This window comes from Apium graveolens, chromosome 8 (genome assembly GCF_009905375.1).
Source record: "Apium graveolens cultivar Ventura chromosome 8, ASM990537v1, whole genome shotgun sequence".
Taxonomy (NCBI): Eukaryota; Viridiplantae; Streptophyta; class Magnoliopsida; order Apiales; family Apiaceae; genus Apium; species Apium graveolens.
Genome location: NC_133654.1, coordinates 2,792,071 through 2,815,495, shown reverse-complemented (window position 1 = coordinate 2,815,495; position 23,425 = coordinate 2,792,071). Strand labels below are relative to the sequence as shown.

The following is a 23,425-nucleotide window of genomic DNA, read 5'->3' as shown; positions in this document are numbered from 1 at the left end:
CCAAAATACCTATTTTTAATATTTTTATCATTTTAATAATCATATACCCATTTTCAGATTGGATATTTTAGAAAAAAATATTTTTTTGTGTAAAAATTTATTTTTCAAAAATAAAAATAAAAAAGGTAGAAATATGTGGTTTGAGAATGGTATTCAGGCACATGAGAAATCATATTTTATATAACCAGTCTTAGAAAACGTATTTCAACTTTAAAAAAATAAAAAATTATATTAAATATCCAGTCTGAGATAACTATTTCAAATACCCAATGTTAGAAAACGTATTTCGTGAATATTTTTTACGGCATTTTTCCAAATTTGATATTTTGGTTATCAATTTCAAAAAATGTGGTATTTTTGGTTATCGTCCAATAATTAATTATCAGTGGTGACATAATTTGTTAGGTTGCATAATGATGTCATATTTCCAATTTTAGTTAGTTTATGCGAGACCTTCAAACCAGAAAATGAAAGTTGAATGATGTTTTTGTCTAATTAAACAATTGGACTCTCTTGCACTCATCAATTTTCTACTCTATACATACTGTACTTTTCTCCGGTTGCATGATAAGATAGTTGCTGTTTTTTCAAGAAATGGCCAATTTTCTTTGTTTCAATATATATATAAAAACACATACTTACGTGTAAAATATATAAATAATATTTTATTTTCCAAGTAAAGTTTGGAGTTTCAAATTAAAACCCAAAATTTTATTTAATAAAAAAAATAATATATTTCAATTAATAATACTCATATTTAATTCAAAATTTGATTTTTGTGCAACATTCTATAACCCGGAAAATATTTCAAAAAAAATTCAATTGACCCTTGTCATTTTTTAGTAGTAATATTTACTAGTTTAGAACCCGGGCACAGATCTTTTTTTTTTTTTAATATTATATAATTTTTTAAAAAAATAATTTGAATTGAAATCTTAAATTTGCTCATTTAAATTTTTTAAATGATATAATTTCATGATAAATATATTAATACCCGTATATGTTCATGATTTTTTAGTAAGAGATGTTTGAAAAAGACAATGATACTTATTGAACGATATAGTTTTATCGATATTTCTACGTTTTTTAATAAAAATGAATATATTTTAGTTAAAAATTGAGTTTTAGTTTAGATTAGTAATATATGAATTATACTTAGTACGATATCAACTTCATTTTATCATAAATCAATAGTTTATGTTATTGTATTTTTACGCGAGACTTATTACACCGACAAAATTCAACTAATTATTTTTAATTTGATTTTAATTTTTTAAACCCGGTTCTACATGATAATATTATTTTAACCCGGACAAATAATATAAATGATTTTGTTTTAGTTGGTCGAATTATATTAAATATGAATTAGAATGTAAAATTGGTAAAAGAATTTGACTTTAATATCAGTTAATAATGATATAGCATTTGATATGAGATAGAATTTAGATTGGGTAGAGGAATTGACTCCGATAAGAATTGGAATTGGAATTAAGCGATCGGCCAACTGAACAATTATAATTATAATAATTAACTAAGGTAATTAAGTAATTTCAGCAAATATCGATCGACCGCTTATCAAATTTTTAATAGTTCATCTATGATAATATAGTAAATAGATGTTAATGGACGATAACCTATTTCATTGTTTCGTCTAGTATAATATAATTTAATATACATAGATAGATGTTAATGGATGATAATCTATTTCATTTAAGAAAAAATAATCAGGTAATAATTTTAAAAATTGTTTCGGGAACGGTTTCGAGCATTCTTTTATAATTTTTAATTATTCCAATCAAAATTTTGCGGATAACTCTCGTGTGGTATCTTGGAGCTGTAAAAGTCAAAGTCAACAACAATTTATCTACAAACAAACGGTTGTAAAATTAACAGGTCCAATTTAAATTTAGTAACTTCTTAGCATAAAAACAAACAAAGTACACTAATGTTACAGCTATTAATATCTCATCATCATCATCAATTATCTACCAACAAAATCGCTAATTTAAAAACGTATATTTTTAAATATTCTGTTGACAAATACAGATACCATAATTTAATATCTCGAATTATTCACCTGTCAAATTTCATTTTTAGTATATTTCTCTGCAGCCCATTTTAAAAACAGCATGCATTTTAGCCAAACTTAACCAAGAAGCAGAAACGTACCAGGTTCATCTTCTAAGTTCTTGATGCTTTATATACTAGGATTCTTTGTTTGTAAAGAATTTATATTCAAACATTCTTCTTTTGTTCACTTAAAAAAAATATTAAGTATTTAATAATTATTATTTTTATTAGTTAATAGTTAATGTACCAGATTCACCCTATTTTTGCTGTCACTTAGTTATTTGGCAACTGCTGAATCCCATTTTTCTCTCTTGATCCTGAATTCTTGTGAAGGTATCTTTCAGCTCTGCATACAATTGTATATATGCTTTTTTAATATATTTATATTTTGCCATTTTTTTAGAGTGGTTTAACACTGAAAGGTTGCAAGTTTTCTCTCTGTTTGTTTATGAGAGCTATTCTTGCATGCAGTCTTGTTGTGTTCTTGTTTTAATTACTGAAATTTGTTTATGTTTATGGTTCTTGGATTCTTGATAAATCCCAGTTTCTGAGAGATTTATGTAACAAAGGATTTTTGATTTTGTAATTAGTAAAGAAATAAGGATCTTTGGTTTCTTGGAGGCATGATGGTTTTGATAAAAGATTTTAGTGTTGAATGGTATAAGATCATGTTTCTTTGATAAGTTAAGATTTTAGATGAACGGGTTCTTAACATGATATCAGAGTTCAGTTTAGACAGGGATCTGGGTTCGAGGGGTTCGAGGCCTCCCCATCTGGGTTCGAGTCCTCCCCTCTCCCGTTTGTTTAATTTAATATGTTTACTTGTTTGTTTGGTATATTGGTAGGCGGTAGCAATTAGTTGCTAGAATGTTTGTTTTCTTGTGTACATGTAAAAAATGGATACTTTATGTTTATGGGCTGTTTTATTAAATTTTAAGAATAAGTTATGATATCTGATTATTCTGTGTTTTCTAGACTTATTTTATGTTTTTTAATTTGTTTAGTGATTTTGTTGAAACATGGGGAATTGAATCTGTTGAGGATTAGTTATTCGGGTTTTCTAATGTGTGTCCAAGGGCACACAATAAGCACTAACTCCCATCTTGTCTTGTGTGACTTATTGATAAATTTTAAGGTGTGTTTCTGCATGTTAATCTTTGATCAGTTAAAAGAGTATCCAATTGTTAATATAACTTTTATCGCAGCATGGCAGCCGATGACATATATACAAATGATGGGACTGTTGATATCCACAAGAAGCCTGCTATTAAGAAGAAAACTGGAAATTGGAGGGCTTGCAAGTTCATCCTCGGTATGTTTTGGCTCTGTATTGCTTTTGTCTTCAAATAAAATTTATTTTGCTTGTCTGATGTATAATATGTATAAATTTGTCCGTGCAGGAACTGAGTGCTGCGAGAGATTGGCATACTATGGAATGAGTACCAATCTCGTTAACTATCTACAGGATCAGCTCAACCAAGGAAATGTAACTGCATCAAATAATGTTACTAATTGGTCAGGGACATGCTATATCACACCACTGATAGGTGCCTTTCTAGCTGATGCGTTTATGGGACGATACTGGACAATTGCAGTTTTCTCGAGTATCTATGTTCTTGTAAGTGAACATAATTTAATATTTATGATTAGGAAAAAGTTAGTTATTGTAATTTTGTTCTTAAACTATGTGACCTTTTAGCCAAGTATACTTGTGGTATTTTTATACTACCTCTGGAATACTGTGTTAAATTTTGACCAATAGAATTAGTAGTTTGTATTTGTTTTAACTGGATACTTTATAATGAATTATAAGTTTGTATTTATACTACCTCTGGAATGCTGTTTTTCATTTTGTGCATGCTGTTATTCATTTTGTGCTTTTGCTTGATTATTTTTGTTTCTCGGAGCATTTGAAGAATTTTTCCAGCTTACTTTCCGAATGCAAACTATTTCTGAAAGTTGTTTATGATTTTAAAGACTTTCAGCCAGTCCGCATTACACTTTTAAGATCTTTGATGATTTATACTTATGTTACCTGATGAGCTAAGGGTAGATTTTTTATTCATAAAATGTAAACATTTTCGTTTAAAATTTATGTTCAGGGAATGACGCTCTTTACATTATCGGCATCTGTCAGTGGCCTTAAGCCAGAATGTGATAGCAAGGGTAGTTGCCATGCAACATCAGGACAAGTTGCAGTCTGCTTTTTAGCACTGTACATGATTGCTCTTGGAACCGGTGGCATCAAACCATGTGTATCGTCCTTTGGTGCAGATCAATTTGATGAAACTGATGAGACGGAGAAAAAGAAAAAGAGTTCTTTTTTCAATTGGTTCTACTTTTCAGTCAATGTTGGTTCGCTTGTCGCCTCTTCAGTTTTAGTCTGGATACAGATGAATGTGGGCTGGGGATGGGGGCTGGGTATCCCTGCAGTTTCAATGGCCATTGCTGTTGCATTTTTCTTTGCAGGCAGTCATTTATATCGGCTCCAAAGACCTGGAGGGAGTCCCTTAACAAGGATTGCCCAGGTGCTGGTTGCATCTGTGAGAAAATCTCATATTCAGATTCCTGATGATAAGACTCTTCTCTATGAGATTACGGACAAGGAATCAAATATTGAAGGAAGTCGGAAGCTCGAGCACACAGAAATGTTAAAGTAAGTGTTTTGATGCCTGTCGCTGATAGAGTATTGCTTCTATTTAGTTTATTATTTAGACTAATGCATAATATAGAGCTTTTTCATGCTAAATACATTTCAACTGAAAGTTGTAGCTAAACATTAATAGGTCGAAACGTGTGATTTAACAGTTTCTATGACTGTTAAACTGAGTGATGCATCACCTAAAGACGGACTGTACAGGCATTGCCTAGCTTTTTTCCAGACTTCCAGTCTATATGATTGTGTACAAATTACAAACTATTGATCTTATAATCAGAAAGTTATGTCTAGGATAAAAATACTAACCTAGTCCCTAAATTATTTGCCACTTCCCACTTTATAGTTTGTTTCTGAGGCGATCTAATTGACACTTGCAATGTAATTAATTCCCTAACGAGTTGCAGTGTATATACAGGTGTCTTGATAAGGCTGCTGTGCAAACTGAATCCGACTATGTAAAGGATGATGTAAATCCATGGAGACTCTGCACCGTTACTCAAGTGGAGGAGCTAAAGGGCGTTATCAGGTTGCTACCAGTGTGGGCAACCGGGATAATTTTCTCAACTGTATACGGTCAAATGAGCACCATGTTTGTTCTTCAAGGGAACACGCTTGACCAACACATTGGCCCAAACTTCAAAATCCCATCAGCATCCCTCTCCCTGTTTGATACACTTAGTGTCCTATTCTGGGCACCTGTTTATGGCAGCTACATTATTCCCCTTGCAAGGAAATACACAGGCCATGAGCAAGGTTTCACTCAGCTCCAACGAATGGGCATTGGTCTTGTCATTTCTATCATTGCCATGCTTGTTGCCGGGATTCTAGAAGTCGCTCGGCTTGACTATGTTAGGAAGAATAATCTCTATGATCATGAGACTATTTCTATGTCAATCTTCTGGCAGGTTCCACAATACTTTCTTGTCGGTTGTGCAGAGGTATTTACTTTTATTGGACAGATAGAGTTCTTCTATGATCAGGCACCTGATGCGATGAGAAGCTTGTGCTCAGCACTCTCCCTTACAACCAATGCAGCGGGTAGTTATTTAAGCACCCTTCTTGTCACTATCGTTGCTAAAGTGACAACGAGACATGGTAAGCTTGGTTGGATTCCAGAAAATTTGAATAGAGGCCATCTCGACTATTTCTTCTGGCTTTTGACAATCCTTAGCCTCATCAACTTTCTTGTGTATCTGTGGATCGCGAGGTGGTATAAATACAAAAAGGCTGTCGTGGATCCGTGAGAGATCGACTAGCAAGTCCAGCAATCAAAATTAGTCTGGTATCTTCAATTTAAATTGTTTCTGGAGATGATGTGAATGATTATTTGAGGTGGGGAAACTGTTGCATAATTGTTGGATTTATATGTTTAAAAACTATAATGAAGCTGGCAAGTCATTAAGCTCTCTATCAAATTACATTTATACATCCTAGCATGTTTTTATGAACTTCTATTTCATGCTTTATAATATTATGTGCATAAATTTGAAAGAAGCTCAACACTTTGGTAACTTCAGAACATAAAGTAGCCTTAGATTGTAAAGAGAACACACATAAATCTCACTCAGGAGATATGCAGATCATAAAAGAGAAAGCAGGACTAGCTAGCTAGATTAGAAATACATCTGAGATTGTTGAAAGTAAAGGCCTTTGACCAAAAAAAGGCCCAGCATTTTGTGGATTGTAAATTTGTAATAATAGCTTGGCTCCAATCCCATCACAATAGGAGAAAAATTAACCACAAAGCCAGCAACAATGATTTTTCCTCCTAAAGAATGAAACTTTTGTTCCAACTCAGTAAGTTTGTAATGATGTTTTAGACCTTTCACATTTTCTCCAGTCCATGTAAAAAGCCCCATGATTCAATTTACTTGCTAGTTGGTACAGAAAGTCAAAAAGTTACAAAGGTAAAATCATCCCCAACTTGGTCCTTCACAGCAGAGTACATGTTAAAATAAAAGTAAAAATGAAAGCAAATTAAATGGGAGGAGGCTCTTATTCCCCAGTGTTCTGTTGAATCTCTATGTGCATTATTCTCTTGCTACATCTCTTTTCATACCATTTGAGGAGAGACAATAGAGCAAGCATCTTAACAGCAGAATTTTTGCAACAAGATCATTTTAGAAAGTAAACAATACAATACAAGTTATGATACAGGTGTTTGTACAAAAACATTAACAGAAGAATAACATATTCATGTAAAAAGTTTAAACAAATTCCAGTTGGTTTGTTCAAAAAGTGATACTTAATAAATGTGTCTTAGAAAATGACAACTAAACCTTGTAAAGAAAAGAAGATAAGAATACAACTTCAATATTACTAAACCTTAATTTCTCCCTAAATGAAGATGCAAATTGAGAAAACATGACTGGTTCACATGCATTTGCAAAAGTGTGGGGTTTAGGCAAATCCTTTCTTCTAGATTAGGCAGCATGGCTACAAAACAAGGAATAGCCAGGACTGCTCCCTTTGTGACTAAAAAACATTCCCTTGAATCTCAAATAATTGCTTTGAATATCAAATAATTGCTACAACTTCTAGAACTTCACCTGTAAAGTTGTAGTTTTTATGAACATTTGCATTCAAGAATTAGCTAAATATAATTATATACTTGGATTAAAAAAACAGCTTATTATTTTCTTGCAAACTTTACAAGACAAAGGAACCAAAAACCAGTAACAGTGTTCATTCCAATAACTCATACATTTATCATATACCAATCACTTCCATTACAGACCCCAAAGTAAAAAGAAAATAGGAAATAAAGAAAACTGGAACTAAATTAGTTACTGGCCGGAAGGACATCTGAAATCTAGCTTCTTACAACATTTGCTCAGAGATACCACATTCTTCAGCCCAACTTAAGCTAGTAATGGTTGCTTGCTAATATGATCAAATAATAGCTTTAATAAGTTTGGAAGCTTGCAGGTGTGCTCGAAAAAAGAAACTATTCGAGAAGTTACAGTCCTCAGTAGCTCAAGCTGAATTTTTCGTCTTGTTCTGATGACTCCTCTTGTTCTTCTGTCTTTTGTTTGCACGAATTGGTTTATTTCGGAAGTCCCCATGCTATCCCATATGAACTTAAGCTTAGATCCTTCTGCATTTCAATGTTGGGAATGCATGGATTACTAAACCTGGAATCCACTGCATATGAAAAAAAAGGTTAGAGAAGTACATCGGACCAGTGATTGAACTGCAGGCGGGCAAACCACTGCATGGACAGATGGCGCCCTTCAAATACCAAGAGACGGACAGACAGAAATGGAGACAGATAACTAGGTGAAGTAATACTAATAATACTAGTAGAAATTTTTAAGGAAATAGTGAAAGATTATACTCAGATATACAGCCTTGTTGGTAAAATTCACCAAACCTGAGGTATGGACTGGCATGCTCTAAGAAATAAAAACTTTCGTTTAGGACAAGGGGATAACATGAGCAACCAACTACACTGAAGTTCACTTCTACTGACTTCTATAAGGCTGATTCTGTGGATCAAGTTAATTATTTGTAAAATGGATATGTAAGAGGTGGTGTCTTCACTTTTTCTAAAAAAATCAGATTTAGTAACAAATTTTGCAGAAGAATCACTAGGTTTACACAATTGATGACTCTGGAAGTGGCTCTTAATGGGGATACTAACATTTAAGTAGTAGTTAAACAGCCACCACAAACCTCACATACATTAAGATATCATAAGTTCAGACATGACAGAAGCCAGTTATTAATTTCCCTTTTCTATTGATTAGTATATTAGTATTCAACATATAGCGTGAATGGTATGTTTTTTCAGAAAACATTCTCTTTGCAACCTCTTGAAACAATAGCGACCCTGGTAAGATAGGTAAGTGTGAATCAAACTATAGAAGCAAGCACATATTAAGCATTCACTAAAAATGTAAATGAAAGGTTGAAGATGATTATAACTAATACAATAACTCACAAACATGCATTAGTACTTTCTTAGTAGATTAAATGTTGATCAATTAGGCATGCTACTCAGATTACAAAATAACCAGCCATCAATCAGACATACATCACGTAGACATTACTAAAAATGAGAAAAGATAACAAATCAATGTGAAGATAAGGACCTTGGATCTAGTAGAGTCGCAGAACGCTTCTAGCAATTGAATTGGAGTTACTAGACCTACTTTTTCCCAATCCACCCCTTCGACTTCCTCTCAATGGTGTCAAGTAAAAACGTAAGAGGCCATTATCAATGTCACTAGTCGAGTACCTCGCGCTTTGATTCCTCTCCAAGACAAACTCTTCTTTCTTCTTCCCGTTTCCATTAACCTCGATACCTGATTTCCTCATACTACCAAAAGATCCAGTCACATTATAAGAGTTCCTCCAGCTCACACTGCTATTACTACGAAATGCCTTTCTATCAAAATTCCCCTTGGTCTCTCTGTTACCATCCCTCCTAAGCTCTTGCCAAGACCCTGAAAGTGACCTCTCAAATCTACTTGCTCTACTACTACACCTTTCACCATCCTCCTCCTTATTTCCTCCACGAGGGAGCATAAATCCCAAAATTTTCCAATTCCATCTCCTTGACTTTTTTGTCTCTTTCCCCTCCCCACTATTCCCGATAACTGAAGCATTATCTCTAGACCTCAATTCAAATGTTCCTGAACAATCATCTCTCAGAGAATTTGGATTCAACTCCCTCAAATGTCTATCCCCATTCAACTCTCTTCCCCCATTAACATAATCTATGACTGCAGGTGTCACTTTAGCATTAGAAACCACCTTCATATCATCCATATCTGCAAATGTAGCAGTCTTCCTAATCGAATTAGACCTATCAAGACTCTTTCTCCTTTTTGATGAAGAATCCAAGTAATAATCCCTAGTCTGAGCAGATCCTCCTGGTACATCCTCATCCCCATTCCCAAAACCATTTCCCACAATTGTATCCTCTACTACCGGAATTTCAGTATCAGTTCTCGATACAATAACCACCGGATCATCTTCCACCATAGGAGGAAGCCGGGGAAAATTCTTTCCAATTAAATAACCATCCCAAGAAGCTCTAGGCTCCTCATAAGAGTATCTTGGATCATCAAACGACATTCGACCCACATCAAGTGAAAACCTTGGATCAGTATCACAAGATCGTCTACCAAATCCATAATCAGCAATCTCTGACTGAGTCTCTCGTAATTGCCTCGAAATAGGCTTTTCAACAGGCAATGTAGCTAAACCAGAACCATCATTTCTACTCCTCCCCTTTTTCGTCTCTTTCCTCATCCATTTCTGCCATTTCTTGCTAAAAACTGAAGCTGCTGACCAGAACTTCATACCAGATGACTTCTTCGGCTGCGAATCAAGATCTATATGATCCTTAATACTCTTCTCAACCACAATTTCCTCACTAGTTACACTAGAATTAATAGTGCTTGATGTAATTACATTAGTGTCATCTTCTAACACTGTAATTTCATCATTTTCTTGATCTTCAATTTCAAGAACTGGATTTCTAGTCTGCAAATTAATAGGCCTAATACAATCTTGCTCAAGATTAAAACTTTTCCGACCTCTTACCTCAAGAACTTGATTCTGACCTTGTGAGCTAACGAGCTTACAATTTTCTTGCTCAAGATTCAAACTTTTCACACCCGTTGTATCAACACCTTGATTCTGAGCTTTTGAGCAAATGGGCTTGTTATTTTCTAGCTCAAGATTCAAACTTTTCACACCCCTTGTATCAAGAACTTGATTTTGAACTTTTAAGCAAATGGGCTTGTTATTTTCTTGCTCAAGATTCAATTTTTTCACATCCCTTGTATCAACAACTTGATTCTGAGCTTTTGAGCAAATGGGCTTGTTATTTTCTTGCTCAAGACTCAATCTTTTCACACCCTTTATCTCAAGAACTTGATTCTGACTCTCTAAGCAAATGGGCTTACTACTATCTTGCTCAAGATTAAAACTTTTTCTAGCCCTAATATCACAAGAGTGTCTTTGAGGCTCAAAAGCCCCTGAAAAACTCTCGTTTTTTGAAGCAGAAAAAGACTGAGAACGCCTAAGCTCAGGAAAAAAAGAAGAAGGGTTACTTTTATTGATCTTGAAAATGGATTTAAGAGTGTTTGGAGGGCGTGAAGAAGAGGGTAATGAAGAGGGTTCAAGTGTATTGAGACGTTCACAAAGACATAAAGGACAAAAGCCAGTGAATTGTTCAAGAGGGTGAGTTTCACAACTGAAAGAAGAGCGTGGAGGTTGTGGTGGTTGAGGTGGTGGTGGGTCGGTGGTGTTGGGATTCATCACCGGTGGTGTGTGTAATAAAGAGTGAGTTTCATGTTATTTGTAAGTGAAGTTATAGATTTGTGTGTGTAATAAAGATGGTTGAGTTGTGAGTATGTGTGTATTTTTTTCTGCTTTTGTAGATGCTTTTGGAGTTGTAAACACTACATTGAGTAGTAGTATGTTGCTATTTTCACTTGAAAAAACATTTTGTTTTTAATGAAGAAATAAAAAGAAATGTTGTGGGGTTATATGCTTATACGAGCGGGTATCGGTCCATGACAAACGATAACGGCGACTATTTATCCATAATGAGAAATTGACGTGAATATTCAGTATCGTAATCACATTACTTTATTTTTGATTTAGTAATTTACAAATAACTTTTGAAAATAAATGATTTATCACTAAATTGTTTACGAAAATACATTTAGGATGATGGAAAACTCGCTAAAAAATTTAATATTTGTCGAAAGAACATCTTTGAGTTCGAATTCAGCTCATAATGTAACTTAGTTAGTCCGAAATCAATTTTTATCGAGTTTTAAAATGGGGGCATTCTCCGGCCATTATTAAACGGAATACAACTGCCGCAGTGTTTCATTACGTTAGCACTCGACTATCGCAAAATTTGCTTTTGAAATTATATTTAAATTAGATGCATGTCCAAACAGCGGATAAATTCCACCTACATAATTTGATAATTTTGGTTATCTAGATGTTAGCATTGTTCAGAAATGTGAAACTTTATGAAATTCAAAGATTCCGGTGGGGGATGAGAAAAAGCAAAAGTAAATCACGCCATCAGCGACGATGGAGCTGGAGTGTCTCTCTAAAGATTGCATACAAACATGAAGTAGAATAATAATACAAAGATTACAAACAAATATTTGTACACACAATAATGCAGGAGTAATGTACTATGTTGTCTTGCTTTGTCTATCACTTGCACTCTCATTTCGCTTTCTTCTGCTTTTTTTTATTTTGGTAATTTTGCTTTATACTCCTTCTCCCCTTTATTTCTTGCCTCCCCCTGTCTCTTTTTGTTTTCCGGCTTTCTTCTTTTTTAACCTCTCTCTCTCTCTCCTTGTCTCTCTCCCACCTCTCTCTCCCCTTGTCTCTCTCCCACCTCTCTCTCCCTCTCTCTCCTTGTCTGTCTCTCCCTCTCTCTCCTTTGTCTCTCTCCCACCTCTCTCTCATATTCATTCTCCTTATTTCTTTCTTGATCATAATAATGGAGTTTTATTTCTCTAATTCTGTTTGCTCTGGAGCTTGTCCTTTGTGTCGACAAAATGCTACACCTGTTCAAACAGTTTTTTCAAGAAGGATTAATTCAACAATGAAAAGTTATATGACATTTAAAAATAATAATTAAGTGAACAAACATAACACATGTCATATCTCTGATTAACCCAATTTATTGACAATCAAACTATTTGTTAAATTTGATATATATAGACTTTTACCCGCTTCGGCACATTAGAGCAAATCCAATGTTAGATGCAAAATAACTATATTTATTTTATGCAAAATAACTATATCTTAATTAAAGTTTAATAACTATATTTTATGCATGTCATTTGTGGTTTCAAATTTAAAATCAAGGATGCATATTTGCGTCCAAGAATAGAACCGATACCGTTTATAGCATTGCATTGGACTTACTTTTACGCGGGGGAAACATCCCATACATTGTGCCCGTTTGAGAAATCTTAAAATAAGTAACTTATGACTTAAAATGAATAAGTGTTAAATAAGTGATAAGTTGATAAATATTTATAAGTTCTATAAGTATTTAGATAAACTTACTTATAAGTTAGATTTTTTTTTACTTAAATGAATTAAAATATAAATTATTAAATACAATTATCATAATTCATGAATTTTAAATTAAAAAATATTTTAAAATTTTACTTTAAACTCAATTTTTTTTAAAAAAAGTGAAAAAATACAAATAAGTTGAAAAAAGTACGTCACTGCTAACATTTAACTTATCAGTTTATAAGTTATAAATTTAACTTATAAGTTGGGTCGACAAACACTCGTCGATAAGTTGTTGCGGACTTATAAGCCAATAAGTTAGCTTAATAGAATTCCCAAACAGACCTATTATTGACCATAAATGTGATCCATGAAATTTTTTATCACTAAATTAAGAAAAATATAGGAATTTCGCAGATCAGACATTAATATAAAGTTTTTTCAATATTCGACACGCATTTTAAGATAGATATAAAGTATATATTTTTTAAAATTTTCTTTTTTTAAATTAAATTTTAAACATCAAATTTTATTTTAAAAGAAAAAAATAATTAAAAGAATTAAAAAATTTGAGAATCAATACTAAAAATTTTGTTCATAAATTTGTTTGACGAGTGCGTAGAGGGGAACATGGACAAGTCAATTTAATGATCTCGGCTTGCCGCCGGGGTCACGGACGGAATCTCGCCGGAGGGGTTTATCCAGCGGTGCCTATCCTCAGAAATCACGAGGGCCCATTCATTTAACAATTTATGACAAATAAATTCCCACGCCATGAGCTAGAGTACACACTCCATTTTAATAGTATTAGTACACGAACTCAGATACTATGATGATGCATGCAGCTGTTTTAATTATTTTTGAACATAAAACTATACTAGTATATAACCCGTGTTTATTAATGTATATATTATATATTATAATATTAATATGTTATTGGTATTCGAAACTTATACCATATTAATAATAATTTTTAAGATCATATCTAACGGTTCTCATGAATTCAATCGGACGGCTCAGAATGGAGTGACCAGAGGACCAACAATAACCGACAACCAAATTTTTAATATTTCGTCTTTAATATAATAATAATATAGATTTCATCCGTCCCCATGAATTCTTAACATAATCCATCTGTCTCAATGAATTTTTATTATTTAAAATAGAGTGTTCGGTACGTATTTTAATACTCTTATCTACCATAATTACATAAATTATTTAAAAAAAATTGTTGGAATAAAAATTAAATATTTAAATATTAAAATCCTACCGGGACGGAGGGAGTATTTATTACGGAGACGAATCCGACCGATGAGCCGGAAACAAAGCCATCCAATATTCGATGGCCTTCAGCACATAAAATTATATTACGAAAATGATAAATCCAGAGCAAGTTTTTAATTTCCAGAGCAAAATACATGTGTAAAGACTAAAATCTCCTCCCTAGATGTACATCAATAATCCTAATAAAAATTAATACGATGATAATTCAGTCTTTTCAGAGCACTTTTGCTCTGGAAATTAAAATGTGCTCTGAATTTAACATTTCCCATTATATTAATGCATATTTTTCTTTTTAGAATAAAAATTAAAAAAGTGAATTATAGATTTTTTTGTTTTTCTTCTAGTAATTGCAAATCTCATTAGTGGATCACGAGGCGTGAATAATAATTACGAATCTAATGATTTTTATTTTTCTAAAAAATGTGACAGTTAAAAAGATAGTTGTGCAGAGTTGGCAATGGGAATGTAATGTGCATGGAATGGAATAACAAGGAAATGAACAAGCACGCCAACACATAGATTCCACAAATTTCGCCAAACCCATTATGTTCCATATTATTATGTTGTCGATGATTACGCCTAATTACCTCACTGTATTATGTACATTTACATTCATCCCAAAAAAATGTCCAAAAATTAATATGTTATCTAAGAACATCTCCAATGCTATTAGGTAAAATGGTTGGCTAAAATAATATAAAATAATGATTATGTAAAATTTGCTGAATCTGACAAGTAATTTGACCGTTTGGGAAATTTTAAAATAAGTAACTTATGACTTAAATCGAATCAGTGACTGATAAGTAATAAGTTGATAAATGCTTATAAGTTATACAAGTGTTTGGATAATTTAACTTATAAGTCAAAAATTGTTTTATTTAAATAAACTAAAATAAATAGTTTTTAAATATAATTATCTTAATTCTTATATTTTAAGTTAAATTAACATTTTAAAAAATAAAATTGATAAAAAACAAAAAATCAAAAATAAGTTGAGAAAAATTACGTCGTTACCAACATTCAACTTATCAGCTTATAATTTGTAAATTCAACTTATAAGTTGGATCGACAAACACTCGTCAATAAGCTGACTTAAACAATTTGCCAAACAGGCCCAATATGCTCCAATGGGACTTGCTATAATATTAAATTTATACTTGCAGCTTTCTTTCTTACAATTCTATAGACATTCGACAAATTTAGCTAAGATGAGGAAGTTGGCTATAATTTTAGCTAAAGGTCTTAAATGGTTTGGAGTGTCCAAAATTATATATATTATGTATAATAATTGTCATTAGGATTTTTTTGCTAAGGGTTTCTCTCGTTGGAGATGCTCTAATATAATCACCTTTTTCTGATTAGAAGATGCTTAATTAAATTCGATCTTTAGTTGTCTTGACTCTTGATGATGCGGAAGTTTTGTATTCCTAAAGCGTTTTTATTTTGTTCTAACAATCGAATTGGAGTTTTGCTTATATCTTGTAGTTGTGATTATGATAATCGACAATTACGACTAGATTTTTAGTCGATCAACGATTGTGATTAGAATTCTGTTCTGGTCTGAAATGATGTTCTTTTTCGATCATTATAACTTATAAGATATTTTTGACCATTTTTTATCGTCAGAAATGATGAGAAATATATGTTTTTTTTATCGTAATTAACCCGCAATCGCTACCTTCCGGTACTCACTGGGTAAACCCTACGGACTCACGTAATAGCCTGCAAATCACGTGAACCAAGATAAACCGCATTTAAACGACAGACTCTACCTCAGGAGACATAATCATAAATTCTCCTCCCGTGAGATTCGAACCTGTAACTAAGAGGATAATTATCCCCTATTTAATCAACTGAGTCAACCATTGCGGGCAGAAATATCTGTATTTGTTATAGCCTTGCAAGAGAATGTGTCACATTCTATGGATGGGAAACAAGGTGATGATTTAAGTTTGAATAGAGAACAAATCAATTATTAAATACAGATGAATATTGTGAAATTAATAAAGGAAAAGGTGGTAGCATGCATGATGTTTAAAATCTTAAAATGAATGCTAAAGGACAATCTGATTGATTACATTGTTAACCCTACACACGGACACAGTGTATACCTACCAACAGCTTCAAGTCGTTGTGTGCGTGAGTTCTTGAAAATTTTGACAAAAGATTCTTAAATTTCGCATTGAAATTGTGAAGTTAAAATTGGATCCTAAAATCCAGCTGGACCTTACTAGCTGGGCCTTACCGAAACACCTTAAAATTTAGATAAATTCGTTACTTAACATGATGGATAGGAATATAACTCACATTCTTCCTCTAATGAATTTTTTTAGTAGGGAATCTGAGCCGTTATTCTTTGGGTGTGCACTGTAAAATCTCACGGGCTCACGCAATAGCCTACAAATCATCTGAACCAAGGTAAACGTATTTAAGCGACAGACTCTGACTCATGAGCCATAATCATAAATTCTTCTACCGTGAGATTCAAACCTGTGACCAAGAGTATAGTTATCCATTTTTTAAATAACCTGTGATTCATGCAGGAAATGATTTAATAAGAGGTACGAAGGACACGTGTCTCCCCTAAATAATTTTTTTTAATATTTTTTCTCATTAAAAAATTGAAAAAAATGTAAAAGTGCCCTCATAAAAAAATATAAATAAAAGGGTATCTTCCAAAATTTACTCCATGCCCCCTAAATAAATTATTTTAGAACCGCCCATGAATGCATGCTTCTCTATCTCCAACTTTTAGTCTTCTAAGTTCCAATCTTCTCTCAAACAAAATGGGTCAGGAGCATGCATCAAGGCTAAGGGCATTTCCAACGGTAATCTAAAAATTAAGGGGCCGATACTGATTCAAATGATGATCCAAATTAAATTTGGGGCAGATATAATTTAGATCGGTGAATAGTACTAATCCAAATTTGGATCACCACTGTTCACTAATCCAAATTTACTTTAATATAAAATAATGATTTTATTACTTTATAATTTTAGTTTATTAGTTTTAAAATTGATTTGTGATTAATTATTGAATGTTAATGATATTTTATATGTTAATTAATGAAATTAATATATTTTTAGCTAATTTAGTCTGTAGTTTTAATATTTTTTAAGTGTAGTAAAATAAATTATTTTTTAATTAATTAATTTATTAGATATAATATAAATAGGTATTCATGTTTAAATATAAAAGTTAAGAATAAAGAGTTTAATATGATATTTGCGTATTATAATATGTAAAAGTTAATTTGGATCAAATTTTGGATCACGCCGTTGGAGTTAATCAGAAATTTGGTTCAAAGTTTGAATCAGTTGATGATTCAAATTTGGATTTTTGAATCAAAACTGTTGAAGATGACCTAAGAACAGGTATAAAAATGGTATAATGATACAGATAGAGTATTTTAGTTTTGGAATGTTGCTAAAGCAAGACAGAGGCACAGAGCTAAAACTATAGAAGAATACAAGAAGATGATTTTCTAGGCATACCTTGTTTCTACTTGGGGATTTTCAAAATATTCCAAACAGATCTTTAGCTAGGTATTATAAAGATTTGAAAATTGCATTATTCACTGACATGTCTTGAGTTAAGAAAGAATAAAGGGTGTATTTTTTAAGTAATGGAATTGCATCAAAATCATCACAGAAAATAGCTGTTTGCAATGGTGAAAGGATATGGAGCAAAGCAAACATATTCATTGCATTGCCTTTACCTTTTTCTTTGTGATGTTAAAGTTGATAGACCAGTGGTTGGCTGGAAAGGATGTATGTGAAACAAAAGAGTGTTCATACAACAATCACCTAACTCGGCTTCCGACTCGTATTTTAAGCTCGGAAGTTGAAAACGGGTACTCGAAAAATCAGTCGATTATTTGTATATAACTGACTTTCGATGCTAATAAAAAATTGATGCAGTCGTTTTTGTTCCGTCAAGGGTTCAATCTCGGGTGTGCGTGACGTAAGTTTAGTTAGAGAAAAAAAATTGACTTTTAAATTTTTTAATCTTGATCTATTCTAACACGCAGACAGTCAAAATCAGTTTATGAGATGCCAACGTATATATTTACGGTATAAATTAGGGGTCATGCTCCTGATAATCGTGTCTTAGTTATGTTTTATCTAACATACTACTACAGGATCGTCAGAACTATATTTTAAGGACCCAAATGTTAGGAAATTTTTTCTGAAAGGGCTTTTCCACTTTCCGCGAAAAATATCCGCTGAAGGAGAAAAACGCTCCTTACATGTGAACTCTTGAAATATTGATCTCGCACACGATTTTTAGGGATTAGCACTCGTAAACTAGAAATCTGAAATTGCATTGTTATTTTAGTTATTGCTGTAGAGTTGAGATTATTGGGCTTTTCATCTGGCCCAGTGTAGCATCTCTCTGGACTAGGCTTTTAGTCCAGTTAGCTTAATAGTCCGCAATATCCATGGGTTTTGTCTAGCGCCTGCCCTCTAAATCCAATATTTTGCAATTTGCAAAGGAACTTAAATTGAATATTAATATTGATTATTACTTATACGCATTTGAATATTGCATTTGGATATCACGTTTAAAAATAAAAATTGTGAAAAAAATATATTAAAAAGGTAATGCACTTAAGAATGTGTATCACATATAACTCCCTATTTTTATGTAATATCCCTGGTTATAGAAATCGACTAATTTTTCAAAAAATTATAGATAAATTGATCGATTCGACAAATTGCCTATAAAGTTATTTGATTTTTCAAAAAAGATCGATAAGTCACAAATCCGTACATCAATCAATTAGTTCCGAATTTCCGAAATACGTAACCATCACCCTACCTCTCAAGCATGTATTAGTTATACTTAATTTTAAATCCATATTAAGTAATATTTTTTGCCAAGAGATTTAAAACTAGTATGCTTGATACTTATTCTAGAAAAAGTGGTATTTTGACATTTTCTTCAAACTCTTTGCATCACTCATTAATGCATTGTATAATTATAACAAATCTTGATACATGCATTCAGCTAATACAAAATCTTGAATTATGCCTAAATATCTGGATTATACATTGAGCAAAAAGAAATCTTGAAATATGCTTATATATATAACTTGGCAGAAAACAACCTTTTTATCAGCTCTCAAACTCAGATCATTCGAGAGAGTTGTATCAGGTACAAAAAATCAAGATTTTAGTGTTCTAAAACAATTTCTACATTGAAACTCATTATATATTCTTGATTTCATTGAAACCGATGTCTATGTTATTTTGCAACCGATATTGATGTCGGTGATGTCTATTCTAGACATCGGTCATACACCGATGTCTTTTACCCAATTAGACATCGATTTCAGTCTGAATTTTTTTTGGGTTTTTTGCAGGTGTTTGATAAGCCCCAGAATCAGAAATGACAATGAAACGTTTCAGGGACATGGATGAGTTCTGGCCTTACTTCGTGTCGCAACACTCGAAACCAGCAACAAGGAAGCTGCATTTGGCAGGCACATCTACCAGTGTTTTGTGTTTGATTTACTGTTTGATGTTTAACTGGAGGCTCTTGTTTGTTGTTCCTGTGGTGGCTTATGGTGTGGCTTGGTACAGTCATTTCTTCGTCGAAAGGAATGTTCCTGCATCGTTTGGCCATCCTCTCTGGTCATTTTTATGCGATATGAAGATGTGTTTTCTGGTTGCCACTGGTGAAATGGATGCTGAAGTCGAAAGGCTTGGTACGAAGGCAGTGCAGCATGATTAAGGAGAGGGAAATGTTATTTTCGGAGCAATTTTTTTATTTTCAGAGCTGAAAAAGTATGAAAACACGATATTAGTAGCTGTGTTTTGGTGAGGTCTTGTAATGGAAGTTATTTGTCATGTAACCTGTGGAATGCTATCTATGGAAGTTTTCATGTATTATTCATCATCATTTTTTTTAAATATTATTTGACTCGATGCAATTGTTAATTTGTTAAATTCTTAATTTAGGAATAAAAAGATACTAGGAAGAAGACGATACAAATAAAAGGAGATGTTGTATTCCGTACAATATGTTGCAGCAATACACTCATTTTATAAAATAAAATAATTAATGTATGGGATTATGTCTTGCGTCCAGATACATTATTTAGTTAAATATTTCGTTATCTTCAGGCTCACATGCCATCCATAAAAGATACGGGTCATTTTTTAGAGTTTTTTTTAATATATCATGTAATTATAATGTTTGTCGAGCAACTTCAACAATATCCTTATATAGGCTCTTGAGTCAAATTTTGAAGAAATGAAGATAAAATTTATCTTCAACAAATTTCATGTCCCCCTCTATAACATTAGGAGCTTCGAATATTTTTTCACTTTTAGAAGTGAATATCCTCTCAACTATTATTATATTATATTTTTCTTATCCGTTATTTTATATTTAATGAAAGATTATATAAATAGGGTAGTAAGTATACGTTTAAAATGAAACGATTAAACTTAATATGTAGATTGCCGTTAGTATGCTTACAAATAAAAAAGCTACAAATTAACATATATGTTGAATACATAGACCAATTCGAATCCCACGGGAAGAGAATTTATGATTATGCCTCCTGAGTCAGAGCCCTGTCGTTTAAATACGGTTTACCTTGGTTCACGTGATTTGCAGGCTATTGCGTGAGCTAGTAGGATTTACCCGGTGCGCACCCGAATGGTAGCGGCTGCGGGTGACCTACTATTAACAAAATAAGATTAAGTTATATGTATGTGTGTGTTAGCATGAAAATTATTAATAAATAAGATAATAATCCATTTATGTACTATGCCTAATTTTATATTTGGAATTCAATTCTTTAAAATTAACTGTACAAATATTTAACTAACTATCTTTTTTTTTTCGCGGAATTCAAGTAAGTATCTTTAAAGTTAAGTAAAATATTCATTTAGCACACTTATATTATGTGTATGATAAAAAGCACATGTTACAATATGATGTAGTGACAAGAGGTTGTATACTTGAATGAAATAACTTTAGTTCGATTCCAACAAAACACATATTTTATATAAATATTAAAAATACGGGTAATTTAATCTTTTCAATGAAATTTTTTAATCTCATGAAATTATACCTTTGTTATCCTATTATATATATAAGAGATTTATTTATGTTCTATACATTTAAAGAGAATACGCCAGCAAAGTTGTCTCAGTTGGTTAAATAAGGGATAACTATCTTTTTGCTCCGGGTTAACTACGATAAAAAAATAATACTTTTCAGCATCTTTATTATGCAATTATCATTTTTAAATAGTTACAAAAAATAATTAAAAATATTTTATTTATATTTTTATTAACAAAACATGGGAGTATGGGGATAATTTTAGGTAAAAACTAAAAACTATAGAAGTTGGCGGATGAAACAAGAAGAGGAGGGGCTAACTAGAGCAATGGAACTCTATCCATCACACATTAAATAAGTTATCAATCTTAAAAAATCTTGATCTTTGACTATATAACTTGTCACATTTATTATTTTTGATCTTCACTCTGATTCTTTAGCATAGAGCTTCGAGAGCACCCTAGGCATTCACCTTGATCGCCTTACCCAAGGACCGGCCCTGATCTTGCAGCTAAGCAATACGTATCCGCTATCAACTCAGATCATTTCAGAGAGTGGTACTAGGTAAACAAAATTAATATTGGAACTCATTGCATTCTTGATCACATTTCTACTCGTGCATCAATTTAATTTGTTCCCTGATTCTTGGAATTTTCTTGATTTTATTTTGTGTTTCCGGATTTTTAGCTTACCATAAGTAGCTAGTTTTTTTTTTGGACTAATATGGCTTATAGCCTTACAAATGAGTATCTGATCTCATCAATTCTCGGGGTGAGTTATGATCAAAACAGGACGTGGGATGATAGAGGAGAAACTCGTAGTAGCTAGCTTTTTGTTTGTAGAAGTCAAACAATCCCAAATAACAGCTTCTTTGGGTTTCTTGCAGGTGTTTGATAAAATTCAAGAATCAGAGATTGAGCTCAAAGTCTAGTTTTTGAATTTGAATTGGGGATTTGAGAGATGAATTTCAAGAGCATGGATGAGTTTTGGCCTTTCTATTTGAGCCAACACTCGAAACCAGCAACAAGGATGTGGCATTTTGCAGGCACCAGTGCTAGTCTTCTGTGTTTCATATACTCAGTTGTGTTTAACTGGTGGTTCTTGTTTTGTGTTCCTTTGGTAGGTTATGGCATGGCTTGGTATAGCCATTTCTTCGTCGAAAGGAATGTTCCCGCGACGTTTGGGCATCCGGTTTGGTCATTTTTATGTGATTACAAGATGTTTGGATTGATGCTCACTGGTCAGATGGATCAAGAAATCAAAAGGCTTGGTAAGAGACCAGTGCTGCAAGCTTATTGACATTTGTCAGTGTGTTTTCATGAAGTTCTTTAATAACAAATGGAATGCTGTCTATTAAAACTCTCAGTCTTGCATTGTTCCAGTTATTTTGATGGTTTCCTTCAGTCATGTAATAATAAGAGTTACTGGTTAAGGATTGTATTAACATCAGTCCTGTTAAGCTGGTACTTTGATTGCCATAGTTAGAATGTTATGATATGTTCATGTGATCATCTTGTTGTTTGGGCGGTGCCAGAAAGCTACTAGAAAGGAGTTTAGTGTTGTATCTTCTCAAGTTCTGATGCCAGTTTGAGTACCTGGTATCGTTTCCTGACTTCCTCACTGGTTTTTTTGGTGGAATTGCAACTCGGTTAACGTTAGTCGTTAAACACTTGTGTCGTTGATGCGTTTTTTTTGACAAATATGGCTTATAGCCTTACAAATGAGTCTATATTCTAGGTGAACGAGGATCAAACCCAAGACCTGGGACGACAGAGGATAAACTCTTAATCACTTGAACTATCCAACCGTGCATAAACACTTGTGTCGTTGAGGTGCTTAAGTGCTGCGTTCTTAAACACTTGAGATATTCAACCGTGCTTAAAAACTTGTGTCGTTGAGGTGCTTGAGTGCTGCTTTAGCCATTACGCTTCTTTACCTGTAATCTGGATAGTTGTTCAATCTGTTGTGTAGTTCAAATATCCCTGCAAAACCCAACTGGAGTGCGATTATAGCTTCCAGGAAGATTATCGCCCTGCAAAACCCAACTGGAGGGCGATTATAGCTTCCAGGAAGATTATCGCCCCCCTCCGACACAGCGGCATGAATTAAACTATTCTACCGTTGTTGAATGTAAGGTATGGTATTATAGAAGCATGACTAGTTGCACAGTTCATTATGTAAAATTCAATTTTATTGCTTAAAATTTCAGAAAATTTAGAAATGGTGAAAAAAATTCAACAAGTAAAAAGGCCCTTAAGTTCGTAAACAATCTCCATATCAAACTTATTCCAATTCGTTCCTCAAACGCAAACCAATCTTGA

General features: G+C 32.8%; 3 protein-coding genes and 1 long non-coding RNA gene across 5 annotated transcripts; 3 read left to right on the top strand and 1 right to left on the bottom strand.

The window, feature by feature from the left end:
* Positions 1–2,044: 2,044 nt before the first annotated feature.
* LOC141678641 (protein NRT1/ PTR FAMILY 8.1) lies at positions 2,045–6,157 on the top strand. 2 transcript variants are annotated; one of them, XM_074484991.1, is made up of 5 exons: positions 2,045–2,172; positions 3,276–3,382; positions 3,471–3,688; positions 4,173–4,726; positions 5,145–6,157. In XM_074484991.1, the coding sequence occupies exons 2-5, from the start codon at positions 3,277–3,279 to the stop codon at positions 5,971–5,973; spliced, it is 1,707 nt and encodes a 568-aa protein (XP_074341092.1). In that variant the 5' UTR covers positions 2,045–2,172; position 3,276; the 3' UTR covers positions 5,974–6,157. The 2 variants fall into 2 exon arrangements, with proteins under 2 accessions (XP_074341092.1, XP_074341091.1); XM_074484990.1 differs by lacking the exon at positions 2,045–2,172 and adding an exon at positions 2,226–2,403.
* A 1,188-nt stretch (positions 6,158–7,345) lies between these two features.
* Positions 7,346–11,139, bottom strand: LOC141677383 (protein OCTOPUS). Its single transcript, XM_074483288.1, has 2 exons — positions 8,824–11,139; positions 7,346–7,873 (listed from the first exon to the last, which is right to left on the bottom strand). The coding sequence occupies exon 1, from the start codon at positions 11,000–11,002 to the stop codon at positions 8,831–8,833; it is 2,172 nt and encodes a 723-aa protein (XP_074339389.1). The 5' UTR covers positions 11,003–11,139; the 3' UTR covers positions 7,346–7,873; positions 8,824–8,830.
* A 7,912-nt stretch (positions 11,140–19,051) lies between these two features.
* Positions 19,052–19,962, top strand: LOC141678273 (uncharacterized). Its single transcript, XR_012557674.1, has 2 exons — positions 19,052–19,184; positions 19,393–19,962. It is a non-coding gene; the product is annotated as an uncharacterized LOC141678273 (long non-coding RNA).
* A 1,424-nt stretch (positions 19,963–21,386) lies between these two features.
* LOC141678706 (uncharacterized) lies at positions 21,387–22,716 on the top strand. The gene is made up of 2 exons (XM_074485072.1): positions 21,387–21,668; positions 21,991–22,716. Exon 2 carries the CDS (start codon positions 22,065–22,067, stop codon positions 22,401–22,403), a length of 339 nt encoding a protein of 112 aa, XP_074341173.1. The 5' UTR covers positions 21,387–21,668; positions 21,991–22,064; the 3' UTR covers positions 22,404–22,716.
* The last annotated feature ends 709 nt before the right edge of the window (positions 22,717–23,425 follow it).